Source organism: Leptidea sinapis, chromosome 4, assembly GCF_905404315.1.
Source record: "Leptidea sinapis chromosome 4, ilLepSina1.1, whole genome shotgun sequence".
Taxonomy (NCBI): Eukaryota; Metazoa; Arthropoda; class Insecta; order Lepidoptera; family Pieridae; genus Leptidea; species Leptidea sinapis.
In genome coordinates, this window is record NC_066268.1 from 6,829,061 (window position 1) to 6,851,477 (window position 22,417).

General features: G+C 35.6%; 2 protein-coding genes across 3 annotated transcripts in view; one reads left to right on the top strand and one right to left on the bottom strand.

Moving 5' to 3' along the window:
* Nucleotides 1-22,417, bottom strand: part of LOC126979784 (uncharacterized) — a 193,436-nt gene that overhangs the window by 168,741 nt on the left and 2,278 nt on the right. The gene's annotated exons all lie outside the window — the stretch shown is intronic.
* The window catches only part of LOC126979712 (xenotropic and polytropic retrovirus receptor 1), a 35,217-nt gene continuing 14,617 nt past the window's right edge, over nt 1,818-22,417 (top strand). Inside the window, exons 1-5 of one of the 2 annotated variants that reach the window (XM_050829183.1) lie at nt 1,818-2,176; nt 10,714-10,867; nt 11,539-11,771; nt 13,587-13,848; nt 16,853-17,223. In XM_050829183.1, coding sequence (XP_050685140.1) covers nt 2,108-2,176; nt 10,714-10,867; nt 11,539-11,771; nt 13,587-13,848; nt 16,853-17,223 — 1,089 coding nt within the window. In that variant the 5' untranslated portion in view covers nt 1,818-2,107. The remainder of the gene's footprint in view (nt 2,177-10,713; nt 10,868-11,538; nt 11,772-13,586; nt 13,849-16,852; nt 17,224-22,417) is intronic. The other variant, XM_050829184.1, reaches the window with a different exon arrangement.

A 22,417-nucleotide genomic window follows, 5' to 3' on the forward strand; every position in this document is an offset into this window, starting at 1 on the left:
GATACGATACCCATATTGTTGAAATCATAATTTTGTACGGTGGCCATCTTGTATATCATAAATGATCACAAATTCGTTCTCTGCACTCTCAAGAACCTCGGATATGATACCCATATTGTTGAAAGCGTAATTTTGCGTGGCGGCCATCTTGGATTTCAAAAATGATCCCAAAATCGTTCTCTGCACCCTCGATAACCTCGGTCACGATTCCCATATTGCCGAAATCATAATTTTTTGCGGCGGCCATCTTGGATTTAAAAAAAACTGCGCTTAGGATTTAAAAAAAACTGCGTTTACTGCACACGACGTTATGCGACAGAATTGCCATCTAAAGTTCTAATATTTAACTACTAACGAATACATCAACCAATTATCAAAAGTACATATTATTAATTAAATTAATACATTTTGTATTGCCAATCTTTCAGATGTATTATACATTCATGCGTATACATTAACTATACAGATAACATTAAAACATTAATTCAAATTAACACCTTATTTCGTGGCTGTAATTTTCAAAGTCAATTGTATACGATCATTGGAAGCTCGGACGCGAACACGAGGCAAGAACATTTTGTTTTAGCAATTGAAAAGTAATTACTTAATAAACTGACAAAACGCTAGCAAGCGAACAAAATTTGAACAATTTAAAGTGTCAGTTACTACCTGAAATACGACATTCCATCCTTTTAACTTTGGATATGCTGTTATTTCGGCAGTTTTTCACTGAACACTTCATTGAGTGGCGTTGTAATCAAAACTCCTTCGAAACATAACTGAACAAAAACTCTGCCTAATAGACGCGTATGCAAAGTTTTTCTTCAGACATTTTCGTGAGTCTTGTTGTTTATTGTACGTCAATGGCCTCAATTAATTCTCACACTATGGCCCATGATCTTCGTTTCCATCAGTATATAAATATGTCTCTTTACTCTTCAAATAAACTTGTGTCGAGGAGATTGTAAATTAAACCACCGACTCGATCTTTACTTTTGTTTATTGCGTTTGAACTCGAGAGTATTAACAGCAGTTCATATACGTGACTTATTAGTTCTAATTTATATAATGCAAGTTATAGCGTATGTCACTCGCGGGTAAAAATTTAGCGTCTCTCTTCGCAACTTTCTTTCGTTTGTCTTCTTCCTTTGTTGTCAAGTGTCTGGCGTCTATATCTATCTCCCTCTTATGTGAGCAGTTGGCACTCCAAACAATTCTGGGCTGCCACTTTATGTGTATGCAATCGCCACAAACTTTTAGCATATCGTAAATCTCGTCCATAAAATCCGCCCATATGGTATGTAAATCACAAATTTTTTTAAAACACTTAGCAATGTTCAGTCCCTCAATTTGAAAATTCTTTTAAGTATCATTAAGTAAATGCAGTACCGGTTGCTAGAAGCTTAAAGTAACACAAAAACTAACATCATACGTAGCGACTAACAGTTAAAACTTCCAGCAGCCGTCCGGGTGTCTTTATGCTTTCATTTTTTCACTAAATTAATTTTTTGTATTACTCGATTGAAACCCGGGGCCAGGTACACTGCCCTGTCTGCACCCACGCCACTGCAATGCCAAATATTATATCTTTATAATCATATCTATCTATCATAGATACAATATCCCACTGAAGCTTACTGATGCGTGCCCACTGCCCGGGAAGTACTTGTACTATTGAGGTCAGTGCCGGGATGCGTCTAAAAGGAAAATCGGTGTCAACGTCATGAAATTTCACATTTGACATATTTGTTAATTTGTCAAATTCATCTGATCACTGATGACTTGATGAGTAGTGAGTTGAGAGTTCAGACTTCTCAGTTCTTACCTACTTCGGCGTATTTTTATTTTTTAACGTGTTTAATGTATATTAAATAAATTACATATTACTATGTTAAGTTTTAAAAATATAGATTTGTAATGATTAACTACTATAGTGTTTATTATCATTCCATTGTTGTTTCTATTAATTTTAACATGCAATAAACACCTCTGGGCTATGCTCTGTTATCTTAAGCAAACGTTTTATTATTATCATTTCCTTCACATAGTATCAGTATTAGTATTTATAAGGGATCCCTGGTAGCAGGTTGTGTGAAAAATTATAAAAATGAAGTTTGCGGAGCACTTAAGTGCACATATCACCCCTGAATGGAGGAAGCAGTATATAAACTATGAGGTATGTAAAACTAATTAAATACAAAATGTATTTAATTCGCTGTTGAGTATTTTGCTTACTGTAAAGATTGTTTTTTATTTCTTGCTGTATAAATTCGCTGTTGAGTATTTTACTTACTCTAAAGATTGTTTTCTATTACTTGCTGTTAGTGTGCAGTTATCAACCTGAAAATGATTTTGAATCTGATCGTGTTGTTCCTGAAGATCTCTATTTACTATAGACACATACATTCAAATAATCATGTTCATATATCCAGATTTTTGAGGGTCTTTACATATATCTTAACTATATTTTAAATCAACACAATAGATTATTTGTTCTATTTATAACTACCTACTTAAAAATTAGCATAAATCCGGGCACAGATCTTTTAAACCTATGGTTAGTTATATGTCTTGATGTACATTTTGGATGCTTCATACAGGACACAATATGTGCTATTCAATTACAAGTTCACATACTGGGGCAATGTTTTACCTTAAACCTATTGTATATAAGAGTAATCTAAATAGGTACCAAAAGTATTTTCAAATCATGAAAATAATGTACTACTTAAAAATCTCAAAATAATTTCCTTGTTTGGGTAAATTCGGGGGTTTGCGACCATGCATTACTTTGCAACAGTTTAAGCAAATACTGCAGCAATACCTAAATAATAAGCATTTTATAGTTTTCTTTCACACGAAATTCATCTAGCGAAAAGTAAGCTAATACTATTCCTCGGGTGTCTTAAAATTGGCAGTATAACATCAAATGTGTGGCGACAGGCTTTCGTTAATTTCGTTACCAGAACCAGCCATGTCTGTAAGATCATATATGTTACCTCCACACAAAATAAAATATGATGTTTAGGAAACATATGTTATTTATTTTATTTTACAAAGTCTGCTGTTACGCTAATCGGTCGCAAACTGGCAAAATTACCCTATCCTTGATTTTTACTTTCTAAAATGAATCTGTATCATACAAGGTTTCTAAAATCGGTATCCCAAACAGAACATTATTTATGGTGTTAACCACTTAAGGCTTTCAAACATTGCATTATAATATATCTCAGGTTGTTGAGATGTGTTTTTGTCATACAATAATAAGTCTTTATTGGAGATAGAGCACCTCATATTGTAGATCATAGTAAAGTGTGCTGGACAGAATATACATTCAAGAATAGACATAGACAAGTGTAATTGTAGCCAGATTATTATTTATCTCACTGGTGAACATAAAACTTAGTCTTGAAGTTCTGCCTCACATGGAGTGATGATGGCACAGATTCATTTTTTATAGCCTGTACATCATTTTGTTCTATTGTCAATAGCTTTTGCAGCGCACGCAAAAATAGGTTTTCGATTTTACACCTTGTGTTACAAAATAGCAATTTTATTACGGATCCCTAATTTTGAAAAAAAAACATAGCCTATAGCCTTCCTCGATAAATGGACTACCCAACACTGAAAGAATCATTCAAATCGGACCAGTAGTACCAGAGATTAGCGCGTTCAAACAAACAAACACTGCAGCTTTATAATATTATAGTATAGATATAAAATTCTCGTGTCATGGTGTTAAACTTTGAACTCCTTCGAAACGGCTTCACCGATTCTCATGAACTTTTGAGTGCATATTGGGTAAGTCTGAGAATCGGACAACATCTATTTTTCATCCCCCTAAATGTTAAGGGTGTTCCACACGATTTTTTTTTTTATTTTTTTTTACATTTTTTTTTTAATTTGTTTGATTATGAGTCAGCATTAAAATACATACAACTTCAAATTTTCACCCATCTACGATCAACAGTTACTTTTGTATCGCGATTTTAATATCGGCAATACAACGTTTGCTGGGTCAGCTAGTTCTTTATATTAACTCTGGGTGTAAAAATAAATTTTATAAATTTTTGTTTACACAGCCAAATGCATAATAAAATCTCATCCATCAAACATTATAAAAGTTTCCTAGTGAGTTGTCGAGATAAGGTCAACAGTTGCACTGGTTCAATGCACCTGCTATTTTTGAATAAAATGATAACAACGATAAATTATTTAATTTAACATGTGACTTGCTCAGCAACACGAGACCTTTACCAGGTTTAACATTTGTATGTCATCAAATTGTCGATTCATATAGTGTGGATGTGCTGTTTGAAATGCTGTAAATGCATGTAATACTCAATAATTAGCAAAAATAGTATTAATGAATAAGCATTTACATTTTACTGCATCATGTATGGCTGTAATTTTGTGTGTTGTATTAATTTTTGAAGCTATTTCAAGAAAATTTGGAACAAAATCCATACTAACAAAAAACAAAAGTTATAACTCGTCCATTTCAGGTTAAAGTTTCTAACAAACAGCTAGTATATTTGAATTAGAGTAGGTTTAGAGAAATAAAATGTTAAAAAATTTTCGTTTGGGACGAAATTTCGGAATGAATGGAACCGAAGTAGGAATCACTTCGAGTTCGCTTTTCGTTGAATAAGAGTAGACATTCTGGTTAGTGAGTTTATTATGATATTAATTGATATGTCTCTAAGCTGTATACAAAATACATAGAGTCACTTGATTTTGTGATTAAGAGAAATAATAATAAAAGTATAAAAAAAAATATTTTATGGATTATAGATTTATATGGATGCTAAGATAATCCAGGGTGGATTGATGAAACTCAATTTATCAGAGGTGGTTTTAAAAATTGCGGAAATCTACATTTCTGGAGTTCAACAGGCGAGAAAGCAATGCTGAAGGTGGATTCAATGTTTCATAACTGGTCTATTAATAATGCCATGAATCTTGACTGGAAAGTGGTTCCTTCACTTTAAAGGGAATGACCAACTATTGGCTTTTGAGGACATGACTCTAGCTCCTCATAACAGGATAGCCTTAACATTAAATGAAAACTATCTATGAAGATGAACTGACTGGAAAAAACCTAAGAGGTTGCAACCTTCCTTCAAATAGGTCCTCTCAATTATTTTCTGTGGGGGACAATGAAACAAAACATTTATGTGCCATCATCACTCCATGTGAGGCAGAACTTCAAGACTAAGTTTTATGTTCACCAGTGAGATAAATAATAATCTGGCTACAATTACACTTGTCTATGTCTATTCTTGAATGTATATTCTGTCCAGCACACTTTACTATGATCTACAATATGAGGTGCTCTATCTCCAATAAAGACTTATTATTGTATGACAAAAACACATCTCAACAACCTGAGATATATTATAATGCAATGTTTGAAAGCCTTAAGTGGTTAACACCATAAATAACGTTCTGTTTGAGATACCGATTTTAGAAACCTTGTATGATACAGATTCATTTTATATAGGCAATATTTTATTACTTATAAAACTATCGCGTGAATTATACTTTATATGGCAAAACAACGTTTGCCGGGTCAGCTAGTATTAGATATAGTCCATCATGGAGAGTTTTTTCACTGAGCTGTGGGTATGTGGTTCCTGAGTTACAAATTGCATTTTTGATCCTTATAAATAAATGCTCAGTTCTTATTGGTCAGCCAGGCAGCCTATAAGCCCGATCTCGGCCTATTGTAGTATTGTTTTAACTTGCACACAAGAGATAATTTTTGGATGATGTAAAAGGTTTGCTTAAAATTATTAATTATTCCTATCACGGAAATTCAAAATTCCATCATCCTGCTTCACTATGATAATCCTCTAGCATCTACCTGTCTACTTACAGTCCCGACCTGGCACAATGCTGCTTTTATTGTTTAGAAATAGTTAAATGAGAAGAATTGATTGCTTAATGAGGATTATGAAATGAAAAATGTGGTAGATTGAGTGTACTGAAGAAGAGTAGGCTCACCAATTCAATAAATTGGTATTTCAACTATGCAAGGTAGGTAGCGGGTAAATTCGTGTTAAGGTTACTATAGCATAAATGACTTTCTTAATGTAACCATAGGTTGAGAATGGAGCGACAGGGTGTTTAAATTATAAATTTAATTGTAACGAAATTTATTAAAAAAATAAGAAGCCAAAAGTGTTTCTTGCGCCCTGGTCAATAATGTATATAACCCGCAACAGCCCTTTTTCTTTCTTGGACATTTGTTGCGATGTAACCCGTTAAAAGTTTGAGGGAATTATTGGCAAATATTCGAATGGAAGAATCCATTGACCAGATTGTCTTTTCGTTTTTGGCTCGTACCAATATATAAACAGCTTTCATCGCCTGTGATGTGTCAAATGTAGCATTCCAGTCGCGACATTTCGAGGCACCAATCCAAACAAATGCTTGCTCTTTCGTCAAATTGTAAGTATAAACTCACAGTTTTGGTTATATTCAGTATACTTCAGGAATCCCAGTGGTCGCGTCGTCCTTTGAGCAAATAATTAACAATTAACCCCTTTAATCCAGAAATTTAATTTAATAAGCACGACCAAGTCGTCTTCGATTGGCTTAAGCTTCTGTGCAATTTCAACCGCTATGGAAAGAGCCCAGTAGAATTATTTCGGTTAATGCTAAACCTTCCCTCCCACAGGCATTTTTTGGAGTCGTATCGGCTGCAGTATTTCCGAACCGATTCGACATCCTTCGAGGTTAGAGTTAAATACTTTGAAGTAATTGTGACTCGGCTCTGTCCTTGAAATAATTACTTATATTACCGCACAGCATGTAAACACGCGTTAGGGCTGTCTGCCTGCAGTATTTTAATTTCGTATACCTACTGGGGTTCCGTTTTTATTTATTGAAATTCATCAGTGGTAATTACAATATTACACTTATAATATCTTAGCATAATTATTATGCTAAGTTACAAAAGCCTTTTTGCTAAGTGCATACCGCATACGAAAATATATTGTGTGAAAATAGTAAAGAAATTAGTTGTGAGTGAAATTGGAAGGGTTCAATGAAAATATTTTTTTTATTAGAAAAGGTCAATATCAGCACAACGTTCTCCTGACGATCAGTGATACGCTTTGCTCATTACAATGCAGTGTCGCTCAGGATTTTGATTGAACCCTAAATGAACCCTGCGCGGCATCGCAATTGCGCTCGTCATTTGGAGATACAAGATGTAAAGTCTCATTAAAACGTTTTATTTTATTTATTTAATTTAATAAAAATCTTATAAATTTGAGACAGAAATATTTGCTCTTTGATTTAGACCTACGAGGTTCTTTATTGAATAAAACAAAAACAATATTTATGGCAAAGACTACCTAGGTATATTAAGCGAGCATAAATTAAGTTTGATCTAACTTAAAGCTTTCTATTAAATGAACAATTCGTGTAAATCGCTCGGGAAAGGCTCTAACGAATTAGATGAAAATGACTTCACTCAGGTATTGGGGGTGAATAAACGGGCTCGGGGAATAGGCGTTTTTTGCGACTTATTACAAAGACCTACATGGTCTACCCAGGTCTTTTAGATTTAATGTTTTCCAATAATGAACGAACATAAGACGCATTTAAAATTTAATGATTTATTCCCTACATCATAGTTTCTCAACCTTATTTTGCTCACCGCCCACTTTGAGAATATGTTTTTTCTAGAGTATTTTACTATATTTTTTAATCTACCCACGCCCTATCTGCGCCATTTCAATGCTCCCTAATTTTCTCTGGGTCTTCTACTGCCCCCCCGAAAGTCTCAAACGCCCACAAGGGGGCGTTATCGCCCACGTTGAGAACTTATGCCCTACATCATTGATACCTAATAATTGGTAAGATTTTTAATTTTTTTGCGCCCGTGAGAACGCGTTTGTCGTCAATTTCGCTTGATGGAAAATGTTAGTGTTGAAGGTCACCAGAAAGGGATTAATGAAAAATGAAGAACTTCTTTAAGTCTAAATTAACTATTTGTTAAAAGGCTCTAAATAAAATGACATCTGAGGCTGTGAGACGCTGTAGCACAGAGAGTGTAGAAAAAGGCGGTCTGTCAAACACAATGACATGTCTATGACATTTTGTCTTTTTTTTTAAATTGTGTTCGCAAATAAGGACTATTATGCACGGGCGCAGTAATGTTCAAATCAAATCAATATCACTTTATTCACTTAGGTCAAAGAAGTGACACTAATGAATGTCAAAAGTTATACTTTTTACCATTTACCTCCGTTGAGCTTTATTGACAAGAAGTGGCAAGAAACTCATGGCCAATCAACATTTATGGCTTCATCGTTTTCTATAAATTATTATAATTACAACGTCTGTAAAGTGATGCAATAAAAATACTCCGACGTCAAATACACAATCACATACAAAAAACGTAAATTAAAAATAACCCTCAAGAGTTTTTGATTGAGTACAGTAGATGCATGAATCCACATACTGTAAATAAATATATAGGTATATTAAGCAGAGTTTCCGATGGCAGTATCATCCAGCCACTACAAGTAACGCATGGACCAGCCATCGCCTCCCTTGACCATATAATATATATTAGGGGAGGCAACAACCCGCCCCACGCTGCCGCCACAAGAAATGACATTTAAAAAAGCCACAAGAACTCAGAATAATGTTTATCTACATTTTATCCAATACTCACTAAATACCTCTACTTAACTTAAATAATTTACCGCTTAATTTCTAAAAAATATTATGATTTTACCACCCTATTTATTTATTAAATGGTCGGTTCAATAATAACCAGTTCATCTCGTGCTCCAAGTCCTGAGTCTTCTTTGAAAATACGCGATATGATCATAGGTGAGGTATTCTTTTCCCGAGATTATACCTTTTGCTTTGATTACTCCGAATTATTTTACTTTACTAATTCGATTGCCTTTTTAGTTGGAATTCTACGGGAATACATAGATCTTTTTTTGTCACAGAGGTTTTATTGTAGGTAGTTATCAATTGCCTGGTGCACAAACGTTCGATTGATACCAAATGCATGAGGAGTTTAAAAAATTACATTTAAGCCACACCTACTCTTGTACTGGTACCACAAGCAATTCGATTCTATTTATCAATCCAATATATTTTATAACAGAATATATAACATTTTTTTTTTTTATAAAAATACGGGACGAGACGAGCAGGACGTTCAGATGAGTGGTAATTGATACGCCCCGCCCATTACAATGCAGTGCCGCTCAGAATTCTTGAAAAGCTCACAAATTCTGAGCGGCACTACAATTGCGCTCGTCACCTTGAGACATAAGATGTTAAGTCTCATCTGCCCAGTAATTTCACTAGCTACGGCGCCCTTCAGACCCAAAGACAAGAATGATTACACATTACTGCTTCACGACAGAAATAGGCACCGTTGTGGTACCCATAATCTAGCCGGCATCCTGTGCAAAGGAGCCTCACACTGGTGAAGTTTGGCGGGACTATGAGAAAGTACAATATTCATATTTCAAAAGTGCATAGGTTCTAAATTCAAACGTAATTTTTATACGTAGGTTACATTATTTATGGTCGGTTTAAGTGTAAAGGAGGGTTAGTTCAGATTGCATTTCATTTACTTATAAACTAGTAATTTTATAAATAAAAAATCAACATATTTAATGAGTTTGTGACATGGCTCCAGGTTTGGTACTAGATGTAGCCGGGAAAAAGCGTTTTGCCGAGTTTTCACGGCCTTCGTCGTCCTTTTCTTTTTTCTTCGCATGCAGCATCATCTTCCATAAATAAAAATGAATTGCTGTTCGTTAGTCTCGCATAAACTCGAGAACAGCTGGACCGATTTGGCTAATTTTGGTCTTGAATTATTTGTGGAAGTCCAGAGAAGGTTTAAAAGGTGAATAAATAGGAAAATGCTGCTAAATTAAATAAAAAACAACAAATTTGTTTTTTTTTGATGTGTCCATACAATATAACAAACCAAGTGTCCAAACATAATTTCTATAAAAGAAATTATTGACGCACGGTTTGACAGTTCTGCTGTGAAACAATTTCATTACGACAGCAGGGTACATATTTTACGAAGTAATTTTTGATGTAAAGATATATTATTGACAAATTCATATAAAAACATTATTTTATTTATTATATAGAGAACAACGTCTGTCGGGTCAGCTCGTCTTCCATAAAAGTGGCCCAGGTTTTTTATATAACAGTAAACCAATCGAACCTTCATACACCAGAGCAGTGTTGTCTAGTTCACTGACTATGAAATAGGTGCTTTTTACACGCTTTTTATTAGCTTCACCTGTATGTATGTATGTTTGTTTGTAACCGACTCATTTTGACCCACTTTAAACGGCCAGATTTCGTTTAAAATTCGTAGATTTATCGAGGACCGGTGACAATACTTTAATTTGATAAAATCATTCCATTTTTCAATTCGCAAAAAAAAATTTTTTTTAATTTAAATAATTTCGTCTATAAGGCAGAAAATGAAGTTAATTTTTAATTTCAAACATTATAATATTAGGAAATTTTTGAATAGCAATGAGAATTTTTAATTCAACAATGGAAATTATAGTTTAAAAAAACACGCTTTTATAAATAAACCAAACTAAAAAGTAGGAAATATTTTCTATTTTTAAGTAAGTTTTAAATTTTTTTTAGTTTTTTTTTCAACTACTATTAATTATATTAATATTGTAAATTATGCAGGAGATGAAAGCGATGCTCTATACAGCGGTAGAAGAAGCGCCGTCTGCTGAAAATGTTGAGCCAGAAGTACTTAGCAGACACTTCGCCAATTTTGATGAGACATTCTTTCATTACTGCGATGAGGAGCTCAAGAAAATCAACACATTTTATTCGGGTATGGTTTGTTAATACAACTGTGCGTATGAGGCAAATGAGTTAATCCATGTCTGAGTATCAGGGGATCAAATTCAAAATATATTTATTTTCTCTCACTATAAAAACTTATTATACACAGTTTATTAAAATCTATATTTAAACATTGTTTCAATTGTGAGAGACTGATGCTTGAAATAGGTAACAAATACCTTTGCTGCAAGTCACCGGGCCCCCAAAGCACATGGTAATAATGTGAAGGATATACAAAAAATAAATATATTATAATAAAACTTAATTAAATAAAGAAAACTTATTTAGATAAAGCAAGTAATTGATGTTAGTGTGGCTATCTTGGCGTATCTGTTGTAGAAATTTTTTACCTTAATTAAGTCAGTTTTCAGTTTCAGTGCAGTCCAAGTGTTTAAGCCATTCAAATAGAAGTTTATTACTTTTTTGATAGTTAACTGTATGTAATTTTAGCACTCTATATATTCAGTGATCATCTCTTAAGTGGGGCAAACGGGCAAGAGGCTCATGTGAAAGGGTGAGAACCGCCGATGGACATTCGCATCACTAGGTGTCAAGAGATGAGTTGCCGGCCTATAAGTTGGGAGTATGCTCTAAGGTCCCTAAGATATGCAAATAATTTCGGCTAGTCTAGTCAGATGTAAAATGAGCATTTTATTTCAGAGAAGCTAGCAGAGGCTACACGGAAATATGCCACGTTGCAGAGCGAGATGAAGTCTCGATTTGAGACGATCAAGCCGAAGAGCGGCGGCGATAGCAGGAAGTCGGTACCGCGGCGCAAGGTTCAGGAGCTGAAGCTGGCCTTCAGCGAGTTCTACCTGAGCCTGATACTGTTGCAGAACTACCAGAACCTCAATTACACCGGCTTTAGGAAAATATTGAAGAAACATGATAAGGTGAGCTTTTTTGTGTAAGTTATCAAAGCATGAGGGGTCCATTTGATGGCAATTATAATGCATTGCCTATCGATTTTTCATATCGACAATCGAGTAATCTCCGATCTCCGAGATGTGGCTTCTCTCTGCATCTTCTACTCCATCTATCACGGGGAGTGCACATAGGAGCTGTTCGGATTGATACCAGCGGCCGAATTCCACCACCGGACATTAAGTCGAAGTGCTGAATACCATCCTGGTGCCTGCATGACGTTGACGTCTAGCATTCCTAAACGCGCGTTTTGCAAGATACTTCTTGCCTCGCACAGCCATATTGTGGAATCATTTACCGGCTGCTGTTTTGCTGAACCGGTACGACTTTGGGACCTTTAAAGAAAGAGTATATATACCTTAAAGGTCGTGGTCAGTCATGGGCGGTTGCCTCACAACTCCCCATTCCGTGGGCCTCCTTCCCGGTTGCCACCTCTTTTATAAAAAAAAATAAAAGTAGATATTAATGAACGTTCGATTATTTCTTTTATACACTAAATCAATTATTGTTCTCTCAAATTTTGGACAAAAAGTACACTTGACAAATTAGGTACACAATTGCGAAATTGCCTTGCGAATAACCTTGCTATTAACCGACTTTCATTTTCTATTGATTATGTATAGGGTCATGATTATATATGCATTAAATACAGAAGTGTATGTGTATTTGAAGAATTTGTTTAGTAGGACTTTCTTTCTTTCTTCTCTAAGGAATTCCTTAAGTATTATATCCTTCTTTGAAAGTAGTTTGCTAAAAATACAACTGCCATTTGAAATGGCTTCTCATACTTAACGGAACACAAATTATTCTTGCACCGATAAACTGTTAAAATGAATTCGCGTATAATTTTTGTATTCTATACATTTTTGTCAGTCTTTAAATGTCATTTTAAATGTAGTTGTATACATCCGACTTTCATACATTTTATCTTATATCATTTATATGTCTGTATAGAGCCTCTTGCTGCTAGACAACCGATTAAAACAGGCCAGGTTTACACTCGCGATTTGTATGTTTGTTGTTGTGCGTGCGTTGCTCAGAACAGAGGTTTACTGTCAACCTCAATTTTTTTCGACGCATTCATAGCAGCTGTCTCAGTCTATTTAGACGTATAAATTATTGTTTTGTATTGATTTGTAAATGAGCAATTGTTGAGTTACATGCAAATTCTTCTCAACACAGAAGCTTAACGAATTGGCGTTAGTGATAAAAATATAGCTGTCGATTCAATAGCGGCTTATCACACCTATTTGAATAAAGATTATGACTTTGAGTTGAGACCAACAGTTTGAGACTCAATTGTTATTTGACAATCTTCATTGGAAAGCAAACGCTTATCGATACGCCCCGTCCATTACAATGCAGTGCTGCTCAGGATTCCTGAAAAACACAAAAACTCCGAGCGGCACTACAATTGCGCTCGTCACTTTGAGACGTAAGATGTTAAGCCTCATTTGCCCAGTAATTTAACTAGCTCCCTTCAGACTGAAACAAAGTAATGCTTACACATTACTGCTTCACCGCAGACATAGGCGCCGTTTTGGTACCCATAATCTAGCCGGCGTCCGGTGCAAAGGAGCACTAGTGAAGTTAGTACGTGGTATCTACTAACTTCACCACTGACAAAGCAAAATTGGTATTACTTTATCGGACTCTCAGGTCGCCTATACGCTAGTATATTCTTAGTCTATGGTACCTACTAACTCTAGTCAATCCTATTGATCATATTCCCAAGCCGATTGATCAGTAAAAACGACCATCTAATGTAAAATAATTGGTTCTAGTTATTAAATGTAAGCAATGGAGCTGGGTGGCGAGCTGAACACGTGGAAACCTCACACTTTTACACCAACAAGGACATAGACAGGCTCATCAGCGACACAGAGGCAACCGTCACCAACGACCTGGAGGGCGGTGATCGGCAGAAGGCGATGAAGAAGCTTCGAGTGCCACCTCTGGGCGAACAGCAGAGTCCCTGGACGACGTTCAAAGTTGGACTGTTCTCTGGGTCCTTTATAGTTTTGGCTATCTCTGTCGTTTTATCGGGTGAGTTGTCAGTTTGATACGTATTTTTTTAGTATCCTATCGGACCCCTGGCTGGGCAAGCCGTCCCCTAATTTTCTCCATTTATCGGGATCTGCCTGGACGTCTTTGCCCGTCCTGAGGCACCCAGTGCCTGGTCTGTGTGCATCTGACATACATGCCCAGCCCAGTGCCACTTTAGCCTGTCGTTTTTTTCTCCCACATCAGCAGTGCCAGTTCTGGAGCGCAGTTCCGTATTTCTAACGTAGATTATATTTTTATATGGTTGGCATTTTTGTGAAATACACAAGGAAAATGATTTATGTAATAGGCGACCTAGATAAGATGATGGTAAGTGATAGTGAGTGACTGCAGCCCCTGCTTTTTTGAATCACCGTAGGAATTACAAAAACGTATCAAGGATTTCGTTTCTTTAAAGCATGAAAAAACCGTGAAATGATGTTTGGTCCTTTTTTTAAAGATCAGGAAAAAACATATACGTAGTAGGCCCATAAGCTGGGCCGATGTGTATGACATCCTTTACCGACTAAAAACCTCCAAGATCTTAATAGCTCTGTAGAGAGTCGTCGGCCCATTACAATACATAGTCGCTGAAGATTCTTGCAAAACCCAAAAACTCTGTGCGGCACTACAATTTTGCTCGTCACCTTGAGGCATAAGAAGTTAAGCCTCAGACCTCAGACCCAACACAATAATCCTCACACATTCACGACAGAAAAAGGCGCTATTGTGGCACCCATAATCTTGCCGGCATCCTATGCAAAGGAGCCCTAAGTCGCCTCTTACGACAACCTTGGGCCTGGGACTCCCCTATTCTTTTTATGCCCCAGGGAAGCACAGTGCATGTGCATGTAGGATGTTTGATCTACAATCTGGTTGTCTTTGAAAAAGAAAACTTCTGTTTTTATTTTTGTAATACAACATTCGATGGAGGTCGTATATAAATATAATTATGAAGCCCGTTTTGTAACTCGGCATCGCGTTCTTAAGATTAAGTCCTAAATTAAATATGCTAACGCTTGACAATTACTTCTATAAATTACGATTATATTATTATATAACAGTAATAAACTTATAAATTTTCCCAAGATTTACACAGATAACACAATGTGATGTAATGTTAAATAGAGCATAAATTATAAAGTAGTTTATCTATGCACAGGTATAAGTTTGACCAGAGACAATAAATACAGTTTAAACATAGGTACTCTGTGGTCAATATTTAGATTGCATATTGGCTGCATAGCGTTTGCATTTTGTTTGTTGTAGATAACTACAAACTATGGTCCTTTGTTTGTTATCTAGGCTATGCAATGTTTTATCGTGATATAAATTGTTCTATTAAAATAAATATACCTTTTCCTCTTTTTTGTTTTTTTTTCCTGTAATTTTTTTTTAATGACTTTTGGTTTTGTGTTAATGTTGTCGTCTTTTGAGATGTGTTTTCAATGTTTTGACACAACTATCTCGAAGAAAAGACAGAAACTACTTAATATACAGGCCGTCGCATAGCTATTTCAAATGGAGGAATATTGCCTTTACCTCGTACTCCCATGTTTTTACATCATCCTTTTGGACCAAATAATTAAAATCATTAAGGCCGAGACATTTGAAATTGCAAGTTACAATAATTAACGCCGGCGGTACTTTTAAAGGGTGCAAAACTTTGGCGTTCATTCAAATTCAAATACTGGCGCCTAGTAAAAAAGTAAGTAGTTTGTCGATGACTTTAGTGATTGAAGTTCGGGAGTAGAGGGGGCTTAAATAAAAGAAAAATAGTATCAGCTGTGACATTTCGACATCCAGTGGGCTATGGGAGGCTCCTTTGCACAGGATGCCGGCTAGATTATGGGTACCACATCGGCGCCTATTTCTGCCGTGAAGCAGTATAAATGTGTAACCATTATTGTGTTTCAGTCTGAAGGGCGCCGTAGCTAGTGAAATTACTGGGCAAATGAGACTTAACATCTTATGTCTCAAGGTGACGAGCGCAATTGTAGTGCCGCTCAGCCTACGACGTTGACGTAAAATAATGTCAAATAATATTAGAAATCTTTAGGTTTATCACTTTAATTATGAATGGAAATTAAACTTCAATTACCTATCCAACACTCCTAAACAATTATTTACTCGATTCCGTGTGAATTTCAATCAGGAGTCTAAAGCAAACATTTATAGTCCCTTGCAAAGGACCTTTGGTGACATGTTGTATTCTATCAAGTTTTTATTTAGTGTTTTTTTGTTCCAATTGTATATCAAATATTGTTATTAAAAGTAGCCTAGTAATTTATATTTAAATTTAAAAATAGTGCTTTGAAAAGGACTATCAGCTTTAGTAACTACTAAGAAAATTTTAGCAAATAGGTTTAATACCTTTTCAACCTACTAACTAACCCACAATACTTCCAAAGGTACTAATTGTGAATGTTGCCAAATATATTAATGCAATTATTTTACCTCGTTTTTTGTAATAAATTAAAATAATTATATTTATAATATGGTTATTTTAATATACATACACATGAATTTGAAGTTATAATTCTGTAAGAGTTTAAAATGGTATATTTTTTAATTTTTTGCTTAAAATAGTGGTAAAAAGCGGAAGTTAGTTTGGTCATTATTACAACATTTTAATGTAGCAAGACTTTATTTTTATTATAAAAACGATTTAAACTGCATTCATAGATTCTAAATAATTGCCTAGTTGAACCTGAAATCGAACCCAGCTGCCGAAATCACCAGATCTAACCCCGTTACATATTTTTTATGGGGTTACGGGGACGTATTACTACATAGCCACCAGGAGAAAATAAATATGTTAGCGGTGATAGTAATGTCTTTTATAGCGGTTGAAATTATATTTCATCCCAGCAACATGTACCAGGACTTCATATGTAGTTTAGAGATTCATGCACACTGCAGGTTTCACTTCTGACATGTGTACTTAGTACTCTCGCAATTTTTTTTTAAGATCTACGCCTTTTAATGGCACGTGTATTTTTTTCAGCGCTATATCACGAGGGAGGAACAGACCACTTCAAGACCGCGTTCAGATTATACCGAGGTCCTTTCCTACTCGTCGAGTTCATATTCTTAATAGGCATCAACGTGTACGGCTGGAGAAGTTCCGGTGTGAACCACGTCCTCATCTTCGAGCTGGACCCGAGGAAACATCTCTCGGAGCAGCATTTAATGGAACTGGCTGCTATATTTGGCGTTGTCTGGGCGCTAAGTATACTCAGCTTCATATACAGCGCTAGTCTGAGTATACCACCTTTTGTGAATCCGCTAGCGCTCGTCGTCATCATGCTGGTGTTTCTGATGAATCCTCTGCGGGTGTTCAGGCACGAGGCGAGGTTCTGGTTCCTGAGGATATGTGTGAGTATTTAAGTTTATTCAATGTTGGATCATGTTCACGAATCACCCTTACACAAACAATGAATTCAAACTTATTAATGAAATTATTTAAACACAACTCATATATTGGATGCCAGTACCTTACAAACTAATTTGTTTTATACAGTATGTATTTTACATCTATGAATTAAATGTAGCCACATACTTGTTATAACATTTGCTGACGATATACAAAACATGGAAAAAATCGGTGCACTAGTTAGGTCTAAAGTAGACTTTTAATTTTGAGCGAATATTAACATGCTGTACATTGTACAATCGGGTCACGAGGTCACTGGGTCAACACTCAATGATTCAATGAACTTGAATCTTTGCACATCAAAAAGCGATGTTGCCATCCCGCGTGCTTCAAGTTCAAAGACGCTGCACAGTGAGTTATTTGACCTCAAAACATGGCCAAAAATGTTTTATTCACCTATTCGATATAAAATCTCTTACTGTGTTATAAAAAAAAATGGGATAATATGGAAAACTATCAAAATATGATAAATAATGTTCCTAACCAAAGAGCCAAAATGAAGTGTTTGTAAAACGTATTAAAAATAGCCAAAATAGTTGTGTGAGTACATATCTAGTGTATAAATAGGTAATTAGTTGTGTATACTGATATCCTAAATATATACTCGTATCTACAACTATTTATTACGGGTGCATAAATTAATTAATGAGTAATGTGCTTTTGTGTTTATTAAATTATGTATTAAAGCTTGTTAATAAGTTTCAATGAAAAAATTGCTGAGGGATAGGTATTTAAATATATTTACAAATCACAATATAACCTGAAATAACAGAATGGAAACTAAATTAAAAGATAAAACATTAAGAACTGTCTGTATTGCTGCTGTCATTTTCCACGATTGTTGATGGTTTTAAGAAAACTATTGCATCATCTGAAATAGCTTTCCTCTTTTGTGCTTTGTTCCTCCAGCGAGTGCTGCTGATGTAGGGGTCTGAAGTAAGGAGCAGCCTATTCACTATGTCTTACAAGCATTCCGACCGTGAAAACTTCCTGGAAAAGTTTTCCCTGTATTGGCGGAAATGCTTGTTCCTGGCTTCCGATGCTTCCTCTGAAAGCTGTCCTATTGGAAGCAAAGCGTGTTTTATCACACTTGATGAATGTAATAATATTTTATGGACAGTAGGAGACATCAGTTGCCAGGGATACAAGTCCACATAGAGTTTTGCTGTCTCGAAGGTGTAGGCGCCAAATTTATCTGTGTCTATATCGAATCCCGATGACAAAACCTCGATAAAAATATTACTCGAAACCTTTCAATAAGATCTCTGCTGATTCCAGTTATTTCAGCTGCTGTTTCTGTATCACTGAAAAATCGACGAGAAGTATTGCCATCATTAGTGTTACCGAATCCAGCTTTCGGAATATCAACTAGTAAGCCCATTTTATTCCTGAAACTCTTCTGAATATTCTTTTTTGCTTTTTCGATATCTGTGTGGTCGCCTTGGTTTAATCGGCTTTTACATAAGTTTGCCTTAAGTTTATATGATAGATGCAGCAAAAACTCGAAGAATTTGATACGGGCATGCAGTAGCGAGATACCAAACTTAAAAGTCTCTGGATTTTCGGTACTTGTGATCGTGAGATCATTAAATGTTTTTTGAGTTCTGCCACATATGTAACATCTCAAAGTTGACGTCGTATTCGTCGCTGCATTACATACTTTTCCATCAACCATAGTGGGAAACAAGATATGCGATATCTTTACAGCCTCACCAATACAGGTAGGTTGAAGACCGCTCGCTTGCCGTTCGATGTAATCGATTTCTTCGTTAGTTACATCTTTGTTTTCCTTAGTAAATCTTATTCTGATTGGTCTACAAAACCTGGGTGACGATGGAGTAGGATTCTGCCATATAATTTTGGTTCCACTTGTCAACCTAAGGGGCACGAGAGAACTAATGAAAACGTTAGCATCACTATCACCATCATTTAGAAACTTTTGCTTATATTGTGCTTGTTGAGATCCGTGATTTGTAAAAAAGTGATAATTTACTTTTCTCGATGTCAGAACACAGCTCGATAACATCATCTTAATATTTGCAAAGCCTCATAGCTGTTATATCAACTAAATCTTGCAATTTTATTTCTGCTTCGGTTTCAGATATAGTTTTTATAGGATATATCTCTTGTTTTGCTTTTCGCAAAAGCGTGTAACACGGATAAATTTCCTTGTTGGCTCCTTGTATTATATCGTACTGAGCTCTAGTTAGATTGGCATCCGCAAATATCTTTAAGGCGTGTTCTGGTGAATGTTTTTTTGTCATTGCCGTTCTTTGAGCTTCTTTGCGAAATTTTGAGGCTAAATCTAAGTTTCCTGCGGCGCGATTACTCATTTCTGCCGCAAAAGTAAGTTCTTCTACAGGCACATTTTTCTAATAGCCATTGTTTTGTGACGCTTTGTTCGCCAACTGCATTCGCCAAATTCTTTGCTTGGTCGACCCTTTGAAGATGCAGCTAACAGACTAGGGGCACAAGGCAAGTCAATTGTTTGTTTAAGCCATTCATCATGCTTTTCTCGGAACTTCTTATCAGTACATTTACATGATTGCCAGTGGCGTTTGTACACGATTTTGAAATTTTTGATGATTTGACGAAATTCACCCAATTTTGCCGGGGGACACTTTGTCAAAGTCAACAATTTGTCCTGCAGATCATTTAATTTGTCATCAAAATACTTTTTAGTGCTTTCCCTCACGATAACATGCAGGTATTGTCTCGTAAACGTTCTATAAGAGGCCTCCGATACTGTAACAAAAAAACTTGATTTTTATGTAATCCCATATATTTTTATTTTAAAGTTACTGTGGAAAACTATGGAAAACTTTGTTTAGCTATGATAAAACTAGATACTTCAATGCATCATAAAATATAATTTTCGTCCTGTATCCGTTAGTAGAACCCATTTAAAAACACTTAAAAATATAAAACATTTCAAAAAACAAACTTGGATTTAGCATGCATTTTAGAGCACTATTATGAATGCAATAAGCAATCAAATGTATTAAAAATTACAGGAAACACAGTGCATACCTTGTACTTGAAGATCCATTATAAATTATTCTTCAGAAACACTCCTAAAATTAAAATTTCAAAAGCAAAAGTTGATAACACAGCGCGTAGTCGAGAGCAAAGGCAACTGTATCCAAAGAGTGCGCAGTTCCGATTGACCCTACACTAGGACCGTCAACTGTACGCAGGTAGTAATAACGTGGTTTGACGCGCAATTTATCTACCTGCTCAAGCAAAAACATCTCCTTTGTGTCTGTTAACAATGAGAAATGCGATTAATGGCCATGCTTTGGGGTTTAATACCCGTCCGTGCGCTGGTCGTTTGTCGTTTAGAACACAAGTGATGTTGCCTGTTCGCTTCTCGCGGTGTCTTCAAACGTGTCGGACCGTCCTAAAGTGAAAGAACGCGGATAGGCTTAGGGTAGAGCGCAACCTATCGATAAATAGCTTCTTTTAAAGGAAATAATACCCGATTCAAAAAGCTATTTTACTTTAAATACTTAGCGCACAGTGTTTCTAGAAATATCGTAAAAAACCTTTAAACACTACGCTTACTAAATTACTTAAACTTAAATACTTAGTGTATTTAATGAAATGAAATGAAAATGAATTTATTATTATATTTATATTTATTAAGTAGTAAACAGATAATAATTATAAACAAAGGAGAAATAAACAATAACGGTTTTTTAATGTCCTACATGTTATGTAATACAAAGCAATCTAATTCTAAGAAACCGTATCAACTTACCCGTTGCTACTCAGGTTTTATTAAACGGTCAAATGAGCGTACAGGACACCTGATGTTAATTGATCACCGCCGCCCACATTCTCTTACAACACCAAAGGAATCACAGGAGCATTGCCGGGGTTTTAGATAGGTGTACAGGCTGATTTTAAAGATATCTATGTCAAGGAAGAAAGTTCTTTGGAAAAGGCACTGTAAGGAAACGCCTGACATCCTGATGGTGGAGATGATATCGTAATTTGTGGCGAGTCGTGCGAAAGTGGAATTCGGCGGCAGTAATCAGGTCAAGCAGTTGTTCGGAAACTCCCAGCAACGCCAAATGATCTAGCCATTCACAGAGCACTAGATCCCTGACAATTCGAGCAGCTATGCGTTGCACGCGGGCAATAGGTTCTAGCTGATACTGGGGTGCGTCCGACCAGAGGTGACAACAATATAGGCAGTATCTGGTGTTCTAGGTCAGCTTGAAGTATTACCGTGATTCATGCTAGGGGTCATATCATTAATAGATATGACCCCTAGCTTCATTGAAGCCAATTTGGCTTCCTTGACACCTTCCAGATGTCCTGTAGACATGACCGGACGTGGTCTTCATAATCTACTCGCACCCTACCCTTCAAATTGCCGAAACGTTGACAGCAGATATCCTCCCCAACAAACACACCTACCCATATTATTATTCTGTGCGATTGAGGAACTTAATCCGAACGAGTCTGGTCCGATTGTACTGTAGTCATAGGACGACAGCATGACTCTGTCACATCAAAAAACCCTTTTAGCTAACAAAACAGTAGTTTCGTAAGTTATATCGTAAAAAAATTCTTGCTGGAAGTTCATTAAATTTATAATTTGTTAAAATTATAATAACATTCGAATAACACATAAATAGTTGTATCTTATTGTATCCTATCCTTGGGAAGGTATTTCGTAATGGATGCTAAATAATGGTGAAAAAGTATCGATAAACTAACTAACTAACTAAACCCTATTCAATACTTATTTTTTTCGTTATTTGAATGTTCACCACTTCAGTCATCACTCATCAGTGACCAGTGTATCGCGAGTCTTATGGGCGAATAGATTATGTGTTTGCCTTTCGAAGGAATCAAGCTGAAATGGACACTTTCTACTACTGTATATGTGTACATGTGTAAATTGTGTTTTTAAGTTTGTTAATTGTTATTGTTTTTACGGCGAATTTGACATTTATTTTTTCTTTGACGTTTGCGAATATGGGTGAGTTTATTTGAATATAAAACAAGATGCACAATATTGAACTTACAGTTCAGTTCAGTTATACCGAAATAAAAAAGTGTTCGTAAGAATGAACATAGAGAATTTTTATTTCGTCGCAAATAATCAAACAAATCAAAGGTGAA